We start from the raw sequence: 20,757 nt of genomic DNA, 5'->3' as shown, positions 1-20,757 counted from the left end.
TCTAGTATTTTCACCCATACTTTGCAGGTGATCAACTTGTACCAGATGACGGCAGAAATGTGGGAGCAGAGGATTACAGCGTGTTATGCTGAACACAGGGGTCGGACGAGGTAGGCGTGCTCACATATTTATACTTCTTTGTTTCATTTTGGCTTATCCCGTTAGCGGTCAGCACAATGTGTCATCATTTTCCGTGTAAACCTATCTCCTGCATCCTCCTCTCCAACACCAACTGCCCTTATGCCTTCCTTCATGACATCCATCAATCCTCTCTCTGGTCTTCAGTCAGCTTTCTTGCCTGGCAGCTCCACCATCACCACCCTATTACCACTATACTCACTCTGTCCTCTGAATGTGTCCAAACCATCCAAATCTAGTCACTCTTAACTTTGTCTCCAAAATATCAAACCTTGACTGTCCCACTCATGAGCTCATTTCTATTCCTATCCGCCCTTGTCCCTCCAAGAGACCTCCACAATATCTTCATTTCCGCCACCTTTTCCTGTTGTCTGTCACCAGTACATCATGGCTGGCCTCACCACTGTCATAAACTGCCCTTCATCCTAGCAGAGACGCTTCTATCACATAACACATCTAGCACATTCCTCCACCCATTCCATTCTGCGTAGACCTGTTTCTGCACTTTTTCACCACACTCACCATTGCTCAGCACTGTTGATGCCAAATCAACCAACTTGACCTTGCTATCTCTTCTCCCTGTAGCCTCAATCTTCCCCCTCCACCCTTCTCATTCACGCACACATATTCTCTTACTTCACCTAATCATTCCTCTCCTTTCAAGTGCAAGCCGCCACCTTTCCAATTGTTTCTCCACCTGTTCCATGCTTTCACCGCAGATCATAATGTTATCTGTGAATATCATGGTCCTTGGGAATTCCAATCTAACCTTATCTTGTCAGCTTATGTAACAATTGACCCCTCCGTACAGGGCACATAACTACGCCTCCTGAAGTTACGTCACCCCACGTGTGCTAACCTCAGACAAACAATTAGCAAAAATGGCGGCGCAGGAAGAAAAGACTAGAGCGAAATTGTCCGATTTACCAGCTGATTTCTCACTCGCATTCTTAGCAAATAGTGAAATATCGTTGAAAAGCAGACAGCAGGGCTTCAAGTATTTCAGCGAGGGGTATTTCAATGGTATTTCCATGCATATCGACGGAGAAACCATTGATATTGGCGCGAGATCTTTCCGGAGTCAGAGGAAGACCGAAAAGCCACATTATATAATATATTATAACCCAAAGACGAATTCGTCATTGACAGTTTCCTATTTTCGTGTTACATATCACACTTGTGTGCAGAATCTGTATGTGTATCTGTATAGCTGTTTGTGAACCGCTGTATGAAGGAAAACAAGACGAGGCTTGATTTATGAGTTGTTTCTCTCGTTTTCTTTGTGTAACGTCACGCGCTCCCCTCAATAATTATTCTTGAATTAGTGCCGAACCTACGTAAGTCCCGACCGAGTACGACAATCACTACTTTAGTGTCCTCAAACATCCTTCCTTCAGTCTTGGTGTCTCGGTGCACGTCGAAGGCTTTTAGGACTGCTAGTTTGTGCAGTCAGATCATCGCAAAATATCACTCAACACAGATCAAGTGTGTCAATCATTCACACTTAGCTATGTTATGCAAGCGAAGAACTGCTAATTCATTTATATGAGACATGTATTGAAAATCAAATTTAGGGTTTACCTTCGTGCAAACATATCTGTTCCGGTTGATCGATTCAGTTGATCATGCGGTCTTCCTCAAAGTTTTATCCATCAAAGACATTTTTCGTACTCGGTCTTCTGTTCCGGTTGGTTTTAGATGGATTCAGTTGATGATGCTGTCTTCCACAAAGTTTGATCCATCGAAGACATTTTTTGTACTGGGTCTTCGGTTTTGGAAAGGGTACGAATTGAACTCCACCAACTAGCCTTTCAGGATACCTGTCGTCACTATAACAAAGTCCGTGACTACACCTCTTAACCATATCTATTGTTTAAGAACCCAAATACGATAAAACGCTAACAAAAGCTATACTGGACCATGCAATGTTGTCTGAGGTAATAGAGGATGCCAACAAGGGGCGTGGTTTATGCAGATCTCTGGCCTCTGATTGGTCAGCGACGCGGATGACGCAATTTCTACGGAGGAGTCAATTACCTCTGCAAACAGGGAGTGGCTCAGGACTGATCCTTGTTGAAATCCCAACTCTTAAACATCTTAAACACACCTTCACCTCAAACTCCTTCTGACCTTCTTGCACCTTTCCATCAACATCCTCAAGTCAAATTATAAATATATGGTATTCTTTTTAGGCATGAAACCATTCGGTTCCTCACAAATACATCTGTCCTGAGTCTACCCTTGACTACTCTTTCCCATAACTTCTTTTTCAATGTGTAGCTCATCAACTTTATTCCTCAGTAGTTTCCACAGCTCAGCACATCACCCTTGTTCTCAGAAAAGGTCACACTACAGGTATATCATCAGGACCAACTTTACATTTGTTATCCTCTTTGAGTGCCTTTCTAACTTACCCTTACTAATCATTGCCACTTCCTGATCCACCACACTTGTCTCTTCTACACTTCACGCACCCATTTTCCCTATTCATCAACTCTTCAATGTACTTTTAACATCTATCCAGCACATTACTGGCACCAGTCAACAAATTTCAATCCTTATCCTTAATCACCCTAATCTACTGCTTATTCTTCACATCTATATTCCTCTGTCTGCCCAACCTGTAGCGATCCTTTTCTCTTTCTTTAGTGTCTAACCTGGCATACTATGTTCAGTATGTCCAAGACCAACTAAAATTTTCAATATTCATCAAAATACAAAGAACCAGTCTAGTGTTGCCCAGTAAGACTTTTCCATCATAAAAATGGCACAGATTCTCTATTCTGAATGACCTTGGAGCTATCTATCCATCCATTTTAGTCGTTTATCCTCACAAGGGTCACGGGAGTGCTGCAGCCAATCCCAACTGTCATCGGGCAGGAGGCGGGTTACATCCTGAACTGGTTGTCAGCCAATCGCAGGGCACATAGAGACAATACAACAGTGGCACTCACAATCACACCTTGGAGCAATTTAGAGTTTACAATGAATGCGTGTTTTTGGGATGTGGGAGGAAACCGGAATGCCCAGAGAAAACCCATCCAGGTATGGGGAGAACATGTCAACTCCACACAGGTAGGGCCCCGGGATTCAAACTCCAGTCCTCAGAACTGTGAGCCCAGCTCGCTAACCAACGCTCTAACCAGTTGGAACACCATGCTGCCAGCTTGCAACTAATTTAAAAAAAAAATACTTGAAAAATATTTTTTAATACACAGGGCCTTCAAGACGTCCTGCAGTGGAACATTCCAGCCAATGCAATGATTATATAGATTGTGGCTATAATAGAATAGAAGTTAAATAGCTTCCACCGAAGGCGGGGAACAGAATGAATGAAAGTGTTTCTCAAATAAGCAGGGTAAAAGGGAGCGGAAGAAGGAAAAAGAGGTGGAGGTACGGACGAGTGGTTTTGCGTTTCGATGGTCAGGCGACTCCATTCTGGCCAGACCAATAAATGAGTCACTTGCACTGATCGATCAGCTTTTCAAAGGCGGTGGAGGGAAGAGACTCTCCATTTTCGACTTCAGTATACGATTCAATAGCTTGCAAAGGCATTCACAAAAGGGAGTTGATTGCCCACAAGTCGAACAGAACCCCCACTTGAACGAGTGTGTGTGTGCATGAGCGTGCGAGCAGGCTTGCACATGTGTGTTTGTGCGTATGTAGATTTCAAGTCTGCCATCAGCAGGGAACCAAACATTGTAAGACAGCATGAGCTGATTATCTAAATAAAATCAAGTTTTAGCGATTATTAATGTTACAAGGTAAAGGTCAAAATTTAACAAGCAAAATATTTTAACGTTATTGTTGATGAAATATCCAGAAGAAAAACGTTTTTACAAAAATGTTCTCTAATAAATAATATACAGTATGATAATGAAAATATTCTTGATTAATAAATAATAATATGTAGAGATAAGGCGGCATGGTGGCTCAGCTGCAAAGCGTTGGCCTCACTGGGTTCAATCCCGGCCCGCCTGTGTGGAGTTTGCATGTTCTCCCCGTGCCTGCGTAGGTTTTTTTTCCGGGCACTCCGGTTTTCCCCCCCACATCCCAAAAACATGCAACATTAATTGGACACTCTAAATTGCCTCTTTATGTGATTGTGAGTTTGGCTGTTTGTCTCGATGTGCCCTGCGATTGGCTGGCAACCAGTTCGGGGTGTACCCTGCCTCCTGCCCGATGACAGTTGGGATTGGCTGCAGCACTCCCGAGACCCTTGTGTGTATAAGCAGCTAAAAAATGGATGGATGTATATATAATAAAAATATTCTCTAATAATATTCAAGAACTCCAGTTTTTAAAATAGCATTTTTTTGTTTTAAAAAAATTCAAGTAAAAAGCATTTGTATTCTCAAAGAACTTAACTGTATTCACAGAATATTTTTTAAAGTACATTTTAAAAAAGTCTGTACATAAGTGCTGTTTTTCTCAAAAACGTTTGACCTTTTTTCAATTCGGTGCAACTTTTGTTTTGTAAGATTAATATTTTTCCAAACAAACATGCACTCTGACATATTTTTTTTTTAAATCAAAGCTTTATTCTCATCAGGGCTCCACTGTTTCTTAGCATTTTGTCAGAGGTATGACGTACAGTAGTATATTTTCAGTAGGGATGAGCTTTTTTTAAATATAACTCCCCCCAAATTTTACTTCCATCCATTTTCTGAGCCGCTTATCCTCACAAGGGTCGTGGGAGTGCTGACGCATATCCCACCTATCTTTGGGTGAGAGGTGGGGTACAGCCTGTACTGATTGCCAGCCAATCACAGGGCACATGGAGACAGACAACCATTCGCACTCACAATCACACCCAGGCGCAATTTAGAGTGTCCAATTAATGTTGCATGTTTTTAGGGATGTGGGAGGAACCCAAGTGCCCGGAGAAAACCCACGTAGGCACGGGGAGAACATGCAAACTCCACACAGGCGGGGCAGGGATTCAAACCCCATTCGTCATGTAATATGTAACTATCACATTGTCAGTTTATTTATCCATCCATCTATCCACCTATTTTTTTGCCGTTTATACTCACAAGGGTCGCGGGGAGTGCTGGAGCCTATCCCAGCAGTCAACGGGCAGGAGGCAGGGTACACCCAGAACTGGTTGCCAGCCAATCACAGGGCACATCGAGACAAACAGCCGCACTCACAATCACTCCTAGGGGAAATTTAGAGACTCCAATGAATGTTGCATGTCTTTGGGATGTGGCAGGAAACCGGAGTGCCCAGAGAAAACCCAGGCAGGCACAGAGAGAACATGTAAACTCCACACAGGGAGGGCTGGGATTGAACCCGGGACCTCAGAACTGTGAGCCCAATGTTTTACCATCTGATCCACCGTGCCTCCCCAGTTTATACATTTGTTTTTATTTAATGTTTTTGTTTCACTCTTTCTGCAGCCAAAGCTGGATAAGGTTCCAGAAATAAAAAAATAGCATTATGGACAACTGTCAGTTTTTCAAAACACCAGTGAGAAGTATTTATTATCTGTAAATGTGTTTTCATGACCAGATTATATATAAAAAATACACACACACACACACACAAAAACCCTGATTGTACATTGCAAATATTTATTTGTGCACATACAACCAGATAAAAACAAATAAACAAAGCTGTGTTTCTTTTACTTGTCCTGCACCTTGGCCTACTCAGCATTTTCGCTGTCTGGAGGTGGCCCTGCCTGGGAAGTTTGTTTGTTTGTTTGTTTTTTCCACCGCCCACACTGACCTATCAGGAGGAAACCGGATCCATCGTCAGAAGAAAAAGAGGAATGCACAGAGCCTACAACTGACTGTAGGGACTTTGAATGTTGGGACGATGACAGGAAAAGCTCAGGAGTTGGATGACATGATGATTAGGAGAAAGGTTGATATTCTGTGCATCCAAGAGAGCAGGTGGAAAGGTAGTAAGGCTAGACGTTTAGGAGCAGGGTTTAAATTATTCTACCACGGAGTAGATGGGAAGAGAAATGGAGTAGGGGTTATTTTAAAGGAAGACCTGGCTAAGAATGTCTTGGAGGTGAAAAGAGTATCAGATTGAGTGATGAGACTAAAATTTGAAATTGAGGGTGTTATGTATAATGTGGTTAGCGGCTATGCCCCACAGGTAGGATGTGACCTAGAGTTGAAAGACAAATTCTGGAAGGAACTAGATGAAGTAGTTCTGAGCATCCCAGACAGTGAGAGAGATTGGTGCAGATTGTAATGGACATATTGGTAAAGGAAACAGGGGCGATGAAGAAGTGATGGGTAAGTACGGCATCCAGGAAAGAAACTTTGAGGGACAGATGGTGGTGGACTTTGCAAAAAGGATGGAGATGGCTGTAGCGAACACTTATTTCCAGAAGAGGGAGGAACATATAGTGACCAACAAGAGCGGAGGTAGAAGCACGCAGGTGGATTATATTTTGTGCAGACGATGTAATCTGAAGGAGATGACTGACTGTAAAGTAGTGGTAGGGAAGAGTGTAGCTCAACAGCATAGGATGGTGGTGTGGAGGATGACTCTGGTGGTGGGAAGAAAGAATAAGAAGACAAAAGTAGAGCAGAGAACCATGTGGTGTAAGCTGAGAAAGGAAGAATGTTGTGCGGCCTTTCAGAAAGAGGTGAAACAGGCTCTTGATAGATAGCAGAAGCTCCCGGAAGACTGGACTACGACAGCCAAGGTAATCAGAGAGACAGAGGAGAGTACTTGGTGTGTCTTTTGGTAGGAAAGGGGAGAAGGAGACTTGGTGGTGGAACCCCAAAATACAGGGAGTCAACAAGAAAAGAGATTAGCGAAGAAGAAGTGGGACACAGAGAGGACTGAGGAGGAAAGAAAGGAATACATTGAGATGCGACGTAGGGCAAAGGTAGAGGTGGCAAAGGCTAAACAAGAGGCATATGAAGACATGTAGACAGAGCTGTGGGAATTATTGAGGAATAAAGTTGATGAGCCACATAATGAAGTTATGTGAAAGAGTAGTGGAGGCTAGACTCAGGACAGAAGTAAGTATCTGTGACCAACAGTATGTTTTCATGCCTAGAAAGAGTACCACAGATGCATTATTTGCCTTGAGGATGCCAGTGGAAAAGTACAGAGAAGGTGAGAAGGAGCAACATTGTGTCTTTGTGGATCTAGAGAAAGCCCATGACAGAGTACCAAGAGAGGAACTGTGGTACTGCATGCGTAGGTTTGGTGTGGCTGAGAAGTATGTTAAAATAGTACAGGACATTTATGATGGCAGCAGAACAATGGTGAGGTGTGCCTTAGGTGTGACCGAAGAATTTAAGGTGGAGGTGGGACTGCATCAGGGATCAGCTCTGAGCCCCTTCCTGTTCGCAGTGGTAATGGATAGGCTGACAGATGAGGTTAGACTGGAATCCCCTTGGACCATGATGTTCACAGATGATATTGTGATATGCAGTGAAAGCAGGGAGCATCCAGAGGAACAATTAGAAAGATGGAGACATGCACTGGAAATGAGAGGAATGACGATTAGCCGAAGTAAAACAGAATATATGTGAGTGAACGAGAAAGGTGGAGGAGGAAGAGTGAGGCTACAGGGAGAGGAGAAAGCGAGGGTGTAGGACTTCAAATATTTACGGTCAACAATACAGAGCAATAGTGAGTGTGCTAAGGAAGTGAAGAAACTGGTCCAAGCAGGTTGGAACAGCTGGCGGAAGGTGTCTGGTGTGTTATGTGACAGAAGAGTCTCTGCTCGGATGAAGGTCAAAGTTTACAAAACTGTGGTGATGTACGAATTAGAGACGGTGGCACTGAAGAAACAACAGGAAGCAGAACTGGAGGTGGCAGAAATGAAGATGTTGAGGTTCTTGCTCGGAGTGAGCAGGTTGGATAGGTTTAGAAATTAGCTCATTAGAGGGACAGCCAAAGTTGAATGTTTTGGAGACAAGATTTGAGAGAGCAGACTTCGATGGTTTGGACATGTTCAGAGGCGAGTGAGTGAGTATATTGGTGGAAGGGTGCTGAGGATGGAGCTGCCAGGCAAAAGAGCGAGAGGAAGACCAAAGAGAAAGCTTATGGATCTGGTGAGGGAAGACATGAGGGCAGTTGCGGTTAGAGAGGAAGATGCAGAAGATAGGCTTAGATGGAAAAATATGACACGCTGTGGCGACCCCTAACGGGACAAGCCGAAAGGAAAAGAAGAAGACACTGACTGACTTATCAGCACTGATGATCCGCCAGTGGAGAGGCCCCATCCGCCGGCTTTGAGCCGGTGTTCAAATGGACCGCGTCGCCTTCGACGCGGCCGACGTGGGGGTGCACGCTTGTGTTGTTCTCATGAACTCTTGTGGATAGCGTGCTTCCTTTTCTCTCCTCCGATAAGATAGGATGCCACAGTAAAGGGCTTGAACTATTGAAAAACTATTTTATACTGTTGTTAATCATTCCTGCTGCAGTCACCTGTCTGTGATCAGGAGGACCCATATTGTGATTTTCTCTCGCGGTAAGGGAGCAAAAAGTACAGAGGTAGAGTAGATTCATTGTGGGCTTTTTGGGTGGGTGGGTGGGTTGGTGGGGGGCGGGCTTTATGGGGAGCACTGCACATTATATTGAGTAACTATTCTTTAAGTCTCTGGCTAAACTGTCCCCAGTCTCAGCCTATATCGCTGCCAAAAACGTACACGCACCTCATACGTGTTCTCACTTTGTGTGTGCACACTCACGTACAAACACACACTTGCACACACACACACACACAATGAGCTCCATTTGAAATAAACATCCTTCAATATCCACAACACTGTACCATAATGAGTATAGCATGTTAGAGAGACGTGTACATACAACAGTGGCTACTCCTGGAAGTGCGGCTGGTTATCAGCCTGATTCTGTTAATTGGACCAGTAAATAACACTGTCCAAAATGCAGCACTAAGTGATTTTGACAATTGCAAGGCATTTTATGTTCCAACCAGATGCCACGATGGTATCTGAAATCTGTAAAGTCTGTTTTTTACTTATCAAAAAGAACTTTCATTAAAGTATAAATATGACTTTTTTTTTATGACAGATCATTACTTCTTTATACAAAAAAATATTTTTTTCTCCCTAAATTAATTGGTTTTCTCTTTAAATAAAATGTTCCTGGAAGAAAAATTCCAACTTTTTCTGCAAAAATAGACATTTTTATTCTCAAACAAATGCCACAATTCTTGTATGATTTAGTCTCATAGTTCAAGGAACACAGACTGATCTTTTTCCTTCGCCTCTCAGGGAGGAAGCTGAGATGGAATATCTGAAGATTGCCCAGGACCTGGATATGTATGGCGTCAATTACTTCTTAATCCGGGTGAGCATCTCTCTCGTATTTTGTGACCCCCTGCTTTCAATTCATTTTTCCCACGTGGTCCTAAATGATGCAGTGAGTTTGTCGCCTCCATGGAGTCGAAACAAGCTGACGAGGACGCCACCTTGGCCTTGATCGATGCATTTTCTAAAAGGTCGGGACATTTTCAAATGCCATCGAGGAGTAGAGTAATCCGCTGTAGCGTTTAATCCGGCATAAAGATGATCCTCGGTGAAGGAGAATAGGTGGCTGCTGCTTCATTCTCATAATTTTGAGGGAAATAAATACAATTTAGTCTCTTTTTTTTTTTGTTGATAAATTCTAATTCTAAAACTAGTTTCCCACACACCCCAAATCCCCCACCCCTAAAAAAAGGCTATTCAGATGATCAATATTTCTTGAAAAGGTCACTAATGATTTTGTCAAGGAAAAAAAAACAACTTAATTGTATAAAGTGTAGTTTCAAAAATATTTAATATCATTAATAAACTTGTAGAATATTTTCTTTTTTCTTTTATGGTAAAACAAAGCAAACCAAATTTATTTATATAGCACATTTCATATGCAAGGTAACTCAATGCGCGTTACATGATTAAAAGCATTCAAATGCATAAATAAAAACATTTGAAAAGGTAAGGAAAACAGCTTTTAGTGCAAGAAATATCACAGAAAAGTGGAAGTACTCTGAAATGGATGACAAAAAAAGTTTTTAATCTGGGTTTGAAAAGATTCACACTTTGGGCTGACATCACCCTGTTGGCCATTTATTCCATTTGTGTTCAGCATAGTAGCTAAATCCTGCTTCGCCATGTTTGCTTTGGACTCTTCACTCCATTATTAAACCTGAGTCAGTCAATCTCAGCGCCCTACTGGGTTTGTATTCCTTTAGCATTTCTTTCATGTACTCAGGACCTAAACCATTTAGTGATTTATAGACCAGTAGCAGAACTTTAAAATCTATTCTAAAGATGACTGGAAGCCAGTGCAAGGACTTTAGGATTGGAGTTATATGCTCTGACCGCTTGGTTCTGGTCAGAACCTGAGCTGCAGCATTCTGAATGAGCTGCAGCTGTTTAATGCTCTTTTTGGGTAATCCACTCAAGACAAATAATTCATACTTGAAATCAAAGGATGGATGAGCTTTTCCTGGTCTGCTTGGCACATGCAAGCCTTTAATCTAGATCTATTCTTCAGATGGTAGAAGGCAATTTTAGCCACTGATTCTATATGACTGTTGAACACCAAGGTTTCGAACTTGGTCTTTGCTTTCTAAAGATGGTGAGTCCAGGTATTTATGAACAGCAATCCTTTTTTCTCTATTGGCAAAAACAATTATCTCAGTTTTGTTGTGGTTTAGTTGAAGAACATTGTTGCTCATCCAGTTATTTATCTGTTTTAAACAGTGGCACAATACCTCAATTGAACTATAGTCATATGGAGACACTGCTAAATATAAGTGTGTGTCATCTGCATAGCTACGATTGTCAATATTAAAGTTTTGAAAATTTTGACCCCAGATAGCATATACAGGCTGAACAGGAGGGGTCCAAGAACTAACTGACCCTTGAAGGACCCCCATATATCATTGCCATTTGTTGAAATTGAGCACTTCCAATGATTACAAAGTAGCTCCTTTCCTCCCGGTATGACCTGAAGGGTCCATGGAAGCGTGCAATGGTAACAATTTTTTAGATGACAAAAAGAACTCACAATTGTTTTCTCTCAAAAAATATTGGACTTTATTTTCACTAGTTGACTTTCCTTATAAACATTTGTTTTAAATGTTCCTACATTTTTGGGTGAGAGAATGAATAAGGCTAATTTGAAATATGTAGTTTTCTGGAGGGAAAAATACCAGCACCAGCATGATGTCGAGAAAACCTTTCCCGATTTTTTTTTTTTTTCTTGTATTTTACTGGATCTTTTTTTTAAATCAGAAGAAAATATGGCTTTATTTAAAAAATAGACTAGTATTTGTAAAGGAAAATACGTAGCAGATGTTCACTATTTTAAAAATGCAGAAATTTTTTCCAGGGCAATTTTTGGTGGAATAGTAACAATCCAATTCAAGACAGAATATATGATTGCAATTTGTAAGAAAAAATGTTTTGCTCATTTTTGGGGTGTCATTTTTAGTTTTATTTTTTTTCCCCAGTTTAACTGTTTTATTTTTTTGTTTTCAAATGTTTTTAATAGATACTTTTCAGTGACGTCACGCCGAGCACATGTTTTTTGTTTACAACGCCATCTTGGACAGCAATATTGTGTCTATTTATCATGGCAGACTCGTCATCGTAGGACCTAACCTTGACAGTTTTATCAGTTATTGCACAACAGTTGGACAGTTATCACAAACAACGATATACAGAAAAGGTATAAGCAATCCCCTCGACACCACCACCACCAACGTACATATGTACAGAACATACACCTACCAGACCACCCTCCGTCTTCATGGCAGATACCCATCTGTCGCACCTTTCTTTTTAGGCTGGGAAGTGTTAAAAATGTATTTTGGCTACGGTTATCATTTGATCTTTTATCTTGAAAAGTTTTTTGACAAACGAACACTGTAACCAGAGGTGATTGTGGCACTTAAACTGGAGTGAGGAATAAAGAAAGAAGCCACATGTGAAAGTCGAGAGCAAGTATCGTCTCGTTATTATTAGATTGAGCTATCGTACTTTTTATATACAGTAAGTGTGGCGTGATTGTGATTGTGTTGACGTCAGCGGGGCGCGACGAGACGGGACGATAAGGAAGTGAGCGAGAGAGGTTGGCGGGGGAGAAAGCGAAATAAACATCACCCACGTTAAAAAGTACAGTTGGACTCACGTCTATGTTTTCCAATAACACGACAGCAAAAGCAAAACATGGTTTCAGAGTGACGGTAGTATAACTACGGACTCACAAGAAAAGAAAAAAAAAACGAACAAAGGCGACGAGGAAGCATTCGGTGTTTCAACTCATCCAATTTACCAGATGCGTGGTAGAGATTCAAGTAACACGCTGAACTCATGCTCACGGGACCGGTTAAAAACAGAGCTCAAGAGGAAAAGTGCAGTTTCCTACTGCTGTGGATCAGCGATAAAGGACGGGATGTCAGCAATACCTGGACACTGACCGGAGACGAAGATAAGTTGCTAAAAACTTATTACGAAAAATTCTCTGATTACCTCACTCCGAAAGCAAACCCCATATTTGCTAGATATAAGTTTCACGAGAAGGCGCAAAGTGACTGTGAGTCATTTGAGCATTTAATGACAGAACTCAAGCTTTTGGTTAAAGACTGTAACTACACAAGCAACGTTGAGATGGTCAGAGACCGCATACTTTTCGCTACCAACTGACAGAGTGTGCGCGAAAAGTTACTCAGCCAGGGGCCGGAGCGCACGCTCGAAAAAAGCAATCGGCATCCCAGGAGTTATCAAAAGCGCAGCTAAAGGCTATGGCTATCGAAAACAACGAGTTTCACGTTATCCACCGCAAACCTGGAATGCAAAATATTACTGCGGGTACTAGTAGGCATATTGACAGCCCAAAGACCTCCGTAAATATATGTAACAAGTTTTGGAGGGTACCACAGTAAATTAGCTGAATGCCCAGCAAAAGGTAAACAAAACCTGAAGTGTCAGACCCTTTCCTTTTTTCTGTCCGTTCTTGCAACCACAAGTCACACAATGAAATATCATGATGAAAAGGCCGTAACATGCTTATAAGCATGCCAATATTCACAAAAAGATCACTAAAAAACGGGAGTTGTATTGTAGTTTTGCTGGCCAGTATGGCTTCGTAAACAAAAGTCATGTGACTCGTGACGTCACGTGAAAAGTATATCATATAAAGCACATTGGGTTACCTTGTGTAGGAAATGCACTATCCAAATAAATTTGCTTTGCTTTGCTTACATATTGTGCCATTTCCTGTTCAATGCTTATTCTAAAAATGTTGATTTTGTTTTTTTTTTCTCTTAGAATAAAAAGGGGACAGATCTGCTTCTTGGTGTGGACGCTCTGGGCCTGCACATCTATGAGCCAGACAACAGGCTGACGCCCAAGTGCTCCTTTCCCTGGAACGAGATCCGCAACATCTCGTACAGTGACAAAGAGGTGCCTGCGTCTCTTCCTTTACGTTTCCAAATACAGTCCTGCCTTGAAATATGAGTTGATTTTGTTCTATGATTACACTCATAACTCAAAGCACACCTTTTTCTGATTAATCCTTCCCCTCGGGTTCATAAATTCTGAATTATCACTGCTAGTTCTATTGCCCTGTCTGTGGTGTTTTGCATTTTATGTTAGCATTAAGATAGCAGATTTTCTTAAGGCAAATTTATTTGGTTTGGTTTTCTTCTAAAAATGTGACTTTATTCATGTAAGATTGTATTTTGTAGAATTCATTTGGATAAAATTCTTATTTTTATATTATCCATCCATTTTTCTTAGCCTCTTATCCTCACAAGGGTCACGGGAGTGATGGAGCCCATCCCAGCTGTCAAAGGGCAGGAGGTGGGGTACACCCTGAACTCGTTGCCAGCCAATTGCATGGCACATAGAGATAGACAAAAGTCAGACAAGCGATCACACCTGGGGGCAATTTCGAGTGTCCGATTAATATTGCACGTTTTTGGGATGTGGGAGGAGACCGCAGTGCCCGGAGAAAACCCACGCAGGCACAGGGAGAACAGGCAAACTCCATACAGGCAGGTCCGGGAGCGAGCCCCGTACCACAGAACTGTGCGGCCAACGCTTTCCAGCGGACCCACCGTTCCGCCCTTGTTTTTATATTACTACTATTTTATTGTCAAAAAGTCTGACTATTCCGTCTACTTTATTTTCCTAAATATGAATTTTCTTTTGAGATTCCTACTTTTCTTGACATTTTTATTTTTATAAAAAATGTGGACTTTTTTCTTTCTCCCAAATTCTTCTGAAAGACCAAGTTTTTCTAAAAAAAAAAAAAAAAGCTTGTTCATTCTCAACAGATTACTACTTTAAAAGAAGTTTTTTCCTTCTAAATAAACTTTTCCTCCTCCAATTTTTTTCACTCCCAAAAAGTTTTTTTTTTTTGTTTTAATCTAGCCGTTAAATTATTCAGAATCTGTTAAACTGCTGCTTGTTGTGAGGTTCGCTGCCACTATCTATCACTCATAACTCGAATTTTTTCCTTTAGCATTCAGCAAGCACATCATCAGGAGGCACCTTGGATTTTTTTATGGCATAAAAGGTTCCAAAGTAGTGGTCTTTTAATCGGGGGTTTGTGCCTGACTCAATTTCCAGCAAATTTGATATCAAGTATAAGATGACATATTAGCAAAAGCTCAAAAGGAATAGTCCCCACAAACATTTTTTTTGTGTGTTTTATTATAGTCTATTATACAAGTGTTTACGTGTGCTTTTATCGCACATACTGTACGCACCATCAAATTTGACAGAACAGAATGATATTTTCACATTTACATTGTCTTCCCCTTCCTGATTAATTATAGTCCATCCATTCCCTTTACCACTTATCCACACAAGGGTCATAAGTGTACTGGAGCCTATCCTAGCTATCGTTGGGCAAGACGTGGTGTACACCCTGAGCTGGTCGCCAGTCAATCGCAAAGCACATAGAAACAAGCAACCATTCACTCTCACATTCACACCAACGGGCAATTTAAAGTCATCAGTAACCAACCTCACATTTTTAAACAATAAAAATTTGACCTTCAGTATAACATGATTCATACTTTTTTTAATTATTACTTTTGTGGAAAATAAGTATGACTTTATTCTGAAAAAAATAACTAATGGTTGAGATTAGAAGAACTTTGTTTTATCATTATTCTCATAAAAATTAGACTTTTTTTCCTTGAAACTTTGACTGAAAAGATTTTGATATTTTTTTCGTCAACACTTTTTTTTCAAATTATTCTGTTAAGGACTAATATTACCACTTTTCTCTTTTTTTACGATTTCACATTTTTCTTGAACAAATGGCCTTTTATGAAAATATGACTTCATTCTTATAGCTACATTTTTTATTCAATAAATTACAACTTTTTTCACACTTTTTTCTGAATAAATTCCTATTTTAAAGATAGTCTTTATCTGAGACACATTTGCCTAATCTTGATTTTTCCTGAGTCCTCAAATTTTAAAACTGTTTACCAACCATCCATTTTCCAAGTCACTTATCCTCACAAGGGTTGCAGCAGTGCTGGAGGCTATCACAGCTAACTTCGGGATAAATGCAGTTTACACCCTGAACTCCACTCGCCATTTAGTCACAGGGCACATATCGACACCATCACTGAGTGCAAACTGAACCCACGCTGCCGCCACCAAAGTCAGGCGTGTGTACCACTACACCATCAGTGACTCATTGTGTTTATCAAAGTTTTGATTATTTTTGTAAGATTTGAACCTTTTAATTACTTTTTAAAAGAAAATGCTCCTAAAAATGTTTTTTCCTTGAGAAAAAAAGGAATTACTGTAGTAAAATGTGTAGTTTTTCCTGTAAAAATGCTACTTTTTAATCCGAATTTTTTTTTTTTTTTTTAACAAATTTGACTACACAATAATATCCCACAGCTCACACTTTGTAGTCCTGCTATACTGTAATGGAGATTTTTTTTTTCTAAATATCATTACAGTTGTTTCTCATTTATTAATTGTTTTTGTGTTATCCACTGCTGTTGTTCTGTCATCATTATGTGTAAAATATGTATTTAAATGTGTTTGTATTGTTATAAAAGTGTGTTCAAATACGAGAAAAAAATTAAGTATTTCTAATATTGCGGATTTCAGTCGTTCCAGGTTGGTCTGGAACAAAACCACACAGCAATGAAGGAGAGACTACAGTACTCTCAAAACATTTGATTATAAAGATTCCTTAAAAAGATTATGACTACAAAAGGGCTTTTCTTTCTTAAAAAAAAACAAAACAAGATTTTACTTGTTAATATTTATTTTTTCCTCTAAACCTGCAACTTTTTCACAAGCTAAAATGACTTGGAATACACAAATAAACAGATGTTGTTGTTAAATTAATGTTTTTTGATTTGCTTTTAGTTCACCATCAAACCTTTGGACAAGAAAGCCAACATCTTTAAGTTCAACTCTTCACAGCTGAGAGTCAACAAATTGGTGAGTTGTGACGACCAATGCGGGGAAGTAACCAAATACAAAAACTTTCTCATTATACATACAGTATTGTAAATTCATTTACCAGGCATTCCTCCTCTACTTGAGTATTCATTTTTCTGCCCCGTTTTTACTTTTACTCCCATCGATCCATATGTTTTCTGAGACGGTTATCCTCACAAGGGTCGCTGGAGGGCTGGAGCATATCCCAGCTATCATCGGGCAGGAGGCGGGGTACACCCTGTACTGGTTGCCAGCCAATCACAGGGCACAGAGAGACAGACAACAGTTGCACTCACAATCACACCTAAGGGCAATTTAGAGTCTCCAAATAATGCATGTTTTTGGGGTGTGGGAGGAAACCGTAGTGCCTGGAGAAAACCCACGCAGGCATGGGAAGAACATGCAAACTCCACACAGGCGGGGCCGTGATTAGAACCCTGGTCCTCAGAACTGAGGCAGACGCTCTAACCAGTTGGCGCCACTTTTACCCCCTACATTTGCAAATTAATATCTGAATAGTACTTTATACTCCTTAGTTTATCAAAATAGGCCTCTGCCTTTTTTTTCGTACTTAAGTCGAGTGTTGTTCATTGAAATTAAACACGTTAATTGGGACTTTGCCCTGCAGATCCTCCAGCTGTGCATCGGCAGCCATGACTTGTTCATGCGCAGACGCCGTGTGGACTCACTTGAGGTGCAGCAAATGAAGGCCCAGGCCAGAGAGGAGAGGGCCAGGAAGCAGGTGTTCACATCCGCTTTCTCATATATTTAAATAAATCGACAGTGAACCGCTGTCATTTTTTTTCAAGATTATTTTTCATAGTTTTTTCCAGTAAACAAGTGAGTCTGAAAATGCAGTTGTGCTTTCAGTGTAGTGGCACTTTGTGTTACAGCATAATTTCCATGAGCCTGTTCTTGGTGTTTTGTATCAGCATTAAGCCGTGTAAACTTTCGTTTCATTGTGGTTTTGATTCTGCACACTGGGGCTGTCCAGGTGGAGAGGCAGCGTTTGCGCCAGGAGAAGCAGCGTCGGGAAGAAGCGGAACGCATCCGGGATGAGCTGGAGAGACGACTCATTCAGCTTCAAGATGAAGCGCATATGGCCAACGAGGCATTGGTGGGTTCCAAACGGCTGTCTGTCCGTTCACATACATGTAAACAGGTCTGTCTGGTTGCATGCAAACAAAGAGAAAAGGTCTTTCAAGCACACACGCAACAGGTCAAAATCCTATATTTTCAAATTGAATGCCATGAACTGTCAACTCACATAAGGAGGTATTCAAACGAACAGTCTGTTTATTCAGGATCAGTAGGAACTTTTTTGTCCCAGAGGAAAATTCGTTTTGAATCGTACAATATTGCTGCATATGTATCCAATCGTTCATTACCTCACATACCCGCACAAATATAAAGGGATACTGACACCTAAAGCATGATTTTTAGTATGTCTTTAATGAAAAAAGGCAACCGGAATGGACCCATCCGTTTTTTCACCACACGTCTTGATGTTGTCGTATATGGATTTTTGTATGTCCCGCAATGAATATCCTCTCGAGGCATTCATTTTGGAGAAGCAGCAGGAAGTGACGTTTTTTTTCGAGAACCCCACACTGGCCGTTTCGTGTGTTTATCGCTGTTTTACTGGTGTGAAAGTAGCTGTTTTTTTCCTGCGTGTTAGCCAAAATGCCGTCTCGTTGTATTGCTGGATATTGCTTGAACACTCAGGAGGATGGATTCACTCTTAACACATTTCCAAAAGACCTGGTTTGTTGTGAAAAATGGACAGCACCGGTCCAAAGAATGAGAGCTTTGTGGGTTCCAAATAACAGGGAGGTGGGTATAGAGCTTCTAAAAAAAATAATAGTTGGGGGGAAGGACGTAATCCTTTCAGCGAGCGACCGCAGGCGGCCGCGAGCGATGACAACGCCGCATGGTCACTCACTGAAAAAAGGATTATCAGTACTGAGTACGGTACATAGTGTCATACATACTGTCGGGAAGTCTGTTGTCAGTTAGAAATGATCCCCATATAATCTAAATATGGCCCCGGTCACTTCACTTGATTGTGACATGTTCTCTTCTTCAAAAAGAACTTCCGTGTCAGAAGGGACGTTGGAAAAGTCAGAAAATCTCTGTTGTTCGTCTCCCATAGCAGGTGGCACAGCATCTTCTCAAGTCCCAGTGTGACATCCACATCCACATGATTAAACCTAGGCCCCAACCGATTAATTGGCCAACCAGTTTTATTGCCCAATATTAGCCCATTTCTAGTTGCCAATTTTGTAATTTATTTTACATCCAATTTTTTTCTTTCTGTTGTATTGTTAAATACAAAAGGAAAAAGTAAAGTAAAACAGTCAAATAGTCTGCCTATAGAAGTAAATTGGTGCCACCAGGATTTGAATTTGAAATGCCACAGAAAACAGGATTTTAATTTGAAATGGAAAGTGATCACATTTTCAATAGTTAAGACAATTCTCAGGCTGAAATTCAACTGGCTACAATCCGCTGTCTGAAATTCGCCGTCTAAAATTCACCATCTGTGCCACCAGGTAGGGTTACTTCAGGTCAGAACCAAACAGCCAGCCAATCCAGTTACACTTTCTCAGTATGTGACGTCGCGTGATTAAGAAAGCTTAACTGCAATTGACCCCTCCGTACAGAGCACTTAACCACGCCTCCTGAAGTTACGTCACCCCACGTGTGCTCACCTCAGACAAACAATTAGCAAAAATGGCGGCGCAGGAAGAAAAGACTAGAGCGAAATTGTCTGATTTACCATCTGATTTCTCACTCACATTCTTAGCGAATAGTGAAATATCGTTGAAAAGCAGACAGCAGGGCTTCAAGTATTTCAGCGAGGGGTATTTCAATGGTATTTACATGCATATCGACGGAGAAACCATTGATATTAGCGCGAAATCTTTCCAGAGTCAGAGGAAGACCAAGAAGCCACATAATATAATATATTATAACCCAAAGACGAATTCGTCATTGACAGTTTCCCATTTTCGTGTTATATATCACACTTGTGTGCAGAATCTGTATGTGTATCTGTATAGCTGTTTGTGAACCACCGTATGAAGGAAAAGAAGTTAAAAGATAGTTTCCTCTTGGATAAATTTTGTTCTGGGCCAACAAATCTCCTTCCTCCTGTTTCGTTCAAATGCAGCATGTTTTTCAAGTTTGCTCACTGCTTCTCACTGCTTATGGCCCTAATCTCTAATCAGATCACATTTGTCTCTGGGCCCACATTCCTCATTCAATGCAGCATGTTTTTCCCCATTCGGCACAGTGTTTGTCACACTTTTGGTTACTCTTTGTGTCCTTAATCTCCTCTCAAATAAAATTAGTCCCTGAGCAAACTTCTGTTCAATGCTGTATCTTTTTCAAAAAATGTTCCCCACTCTTTGTGCCCTTAGTTTACTTTGTGATGCCCTTAGTCTCATCTCAGATAAAATGTGTCTCTGGGCCGATGTGCCTTGTTCATGTTTTTCAGTTTTTCTCACTTTCTGTCTTTAGTCTCCTCCCTGATATATTTTTTCTCTCTGCTCCATTGTGCCTCGTTAATGCTGGTGTGTTTGTCATAGCTCACTCCATGCGTCCTCTCCAGTTGCGCTCGGAACAGACGGCGGATCTTCTGGCAGAGAAGGCCCAACTCGCAGAGGAGGAGGCCAAGCTACTAGCCCAGAAGGCGGCTGAGGCGGAGACCGAGATGAAGCGCATCAAGGTGACGGCCATGCGGGGCCATGAGGAGAAGCGGCTCATGGAGCACAAGATGGTGGAGACCGAAAGAATAGCCCTCAAGATGGCGGAGGAGTCAGAACGCAGGTAACCGCTACACGGTTCTTGGAGTGTCTGCCCATTCACGTTTACGCATAATGCAAAGCACCATATGCAGTTTTCATTCTATCCATTTACAAACGCATCCATACACACCAACACATGCACAATATGTAATTTTCTGTCTTTCCATTCACCTATGCACATACGCCCATGCACACAGAAAACAATATATCCAGACACTTACACAATATACTGAATGCAATTATTACTGTCCATTCATGTACACAGATCACTTAAACCTCTGTTGAAAAGAAGAGCAAAAAATTATTTTTATTTCATTGCGCAGCGGTGCGGCTGAGGTAATCCTCACAGTCGCTCAGCTTGTAATTATTTTTTGTTCTTTTTT

The 20,757-nt window shown here is 41.1% G+C and overlaps 1 protein-coding gene across 5 annotated transcripts in view; it reads left to right on the top strand.

The window, feature by feature from the left end:
- Positions 1 to 20,757, top strand: part of nf2a (NF2, moesin-ezrin-radixin like (MERLIN) tumor suppressor a) — a 60,934-nt gene that overhangs the window by 27,978 nt on the left and 12,199 nt on the right. For 4 of the 5 annotated variants that reach the window (XM_061817707.1, XM_061817706.1, XM_061817705.1 and 1 more), the window contains exons 6-12: positions 28 to 110; positions 9,363 to 9,438; positions 13,410 to 13,544; positions 16,491 to 16,565; positions 17,194 to 17,307; positions 17,560 to 17,682; positions 20,179 to 20,396. In XM_061817707.1, coding sequence (XP_061673691.1) covers positions 28 to 110; positions 9,363 to 9,438; positions 13,410 to 13,544; positions 16,491 to 16,565; positions 17,194 to 17,307; positions 17,560 to 17,682; positions 20,179 to 20,396 — 824 coding nt within the window. Of the gene's footprint in view, positions 1 to 27; positions 111 to 9,362; positions 9,439 to 13,409; positions 13,545 to 16,490; positions 16,566 to 17,193; positions 17,308 to 17,559; positions 17,683 to 20,155; positions 20,397 to 20,757 lie in introns of those variants that run through there. The other variant, XM_061817709.1, reaches the window with a different exon arrangement.

This window comes from Syngnathoides biaculeatus, chromosome 4 (assembly GCF_019802595.1).
Source record: "Syngnathoides biaculeatus isolate LvHL_M chromosome 4, ASM1980259v1, whole genome shotgun sequence".
Lineage (NCBI taxonomy): Eukaryota > Metazoa > Chordata > Actinopteri > Syngnathiformes > Syngnathidae > Syngnathoides > Syngnathoides biaculeatus.
The sequence above is the reverse complement of the archived record's forward strand: the minus strand, read 5'-3'. Positions and strand labels throughout refer to the sequence as shown.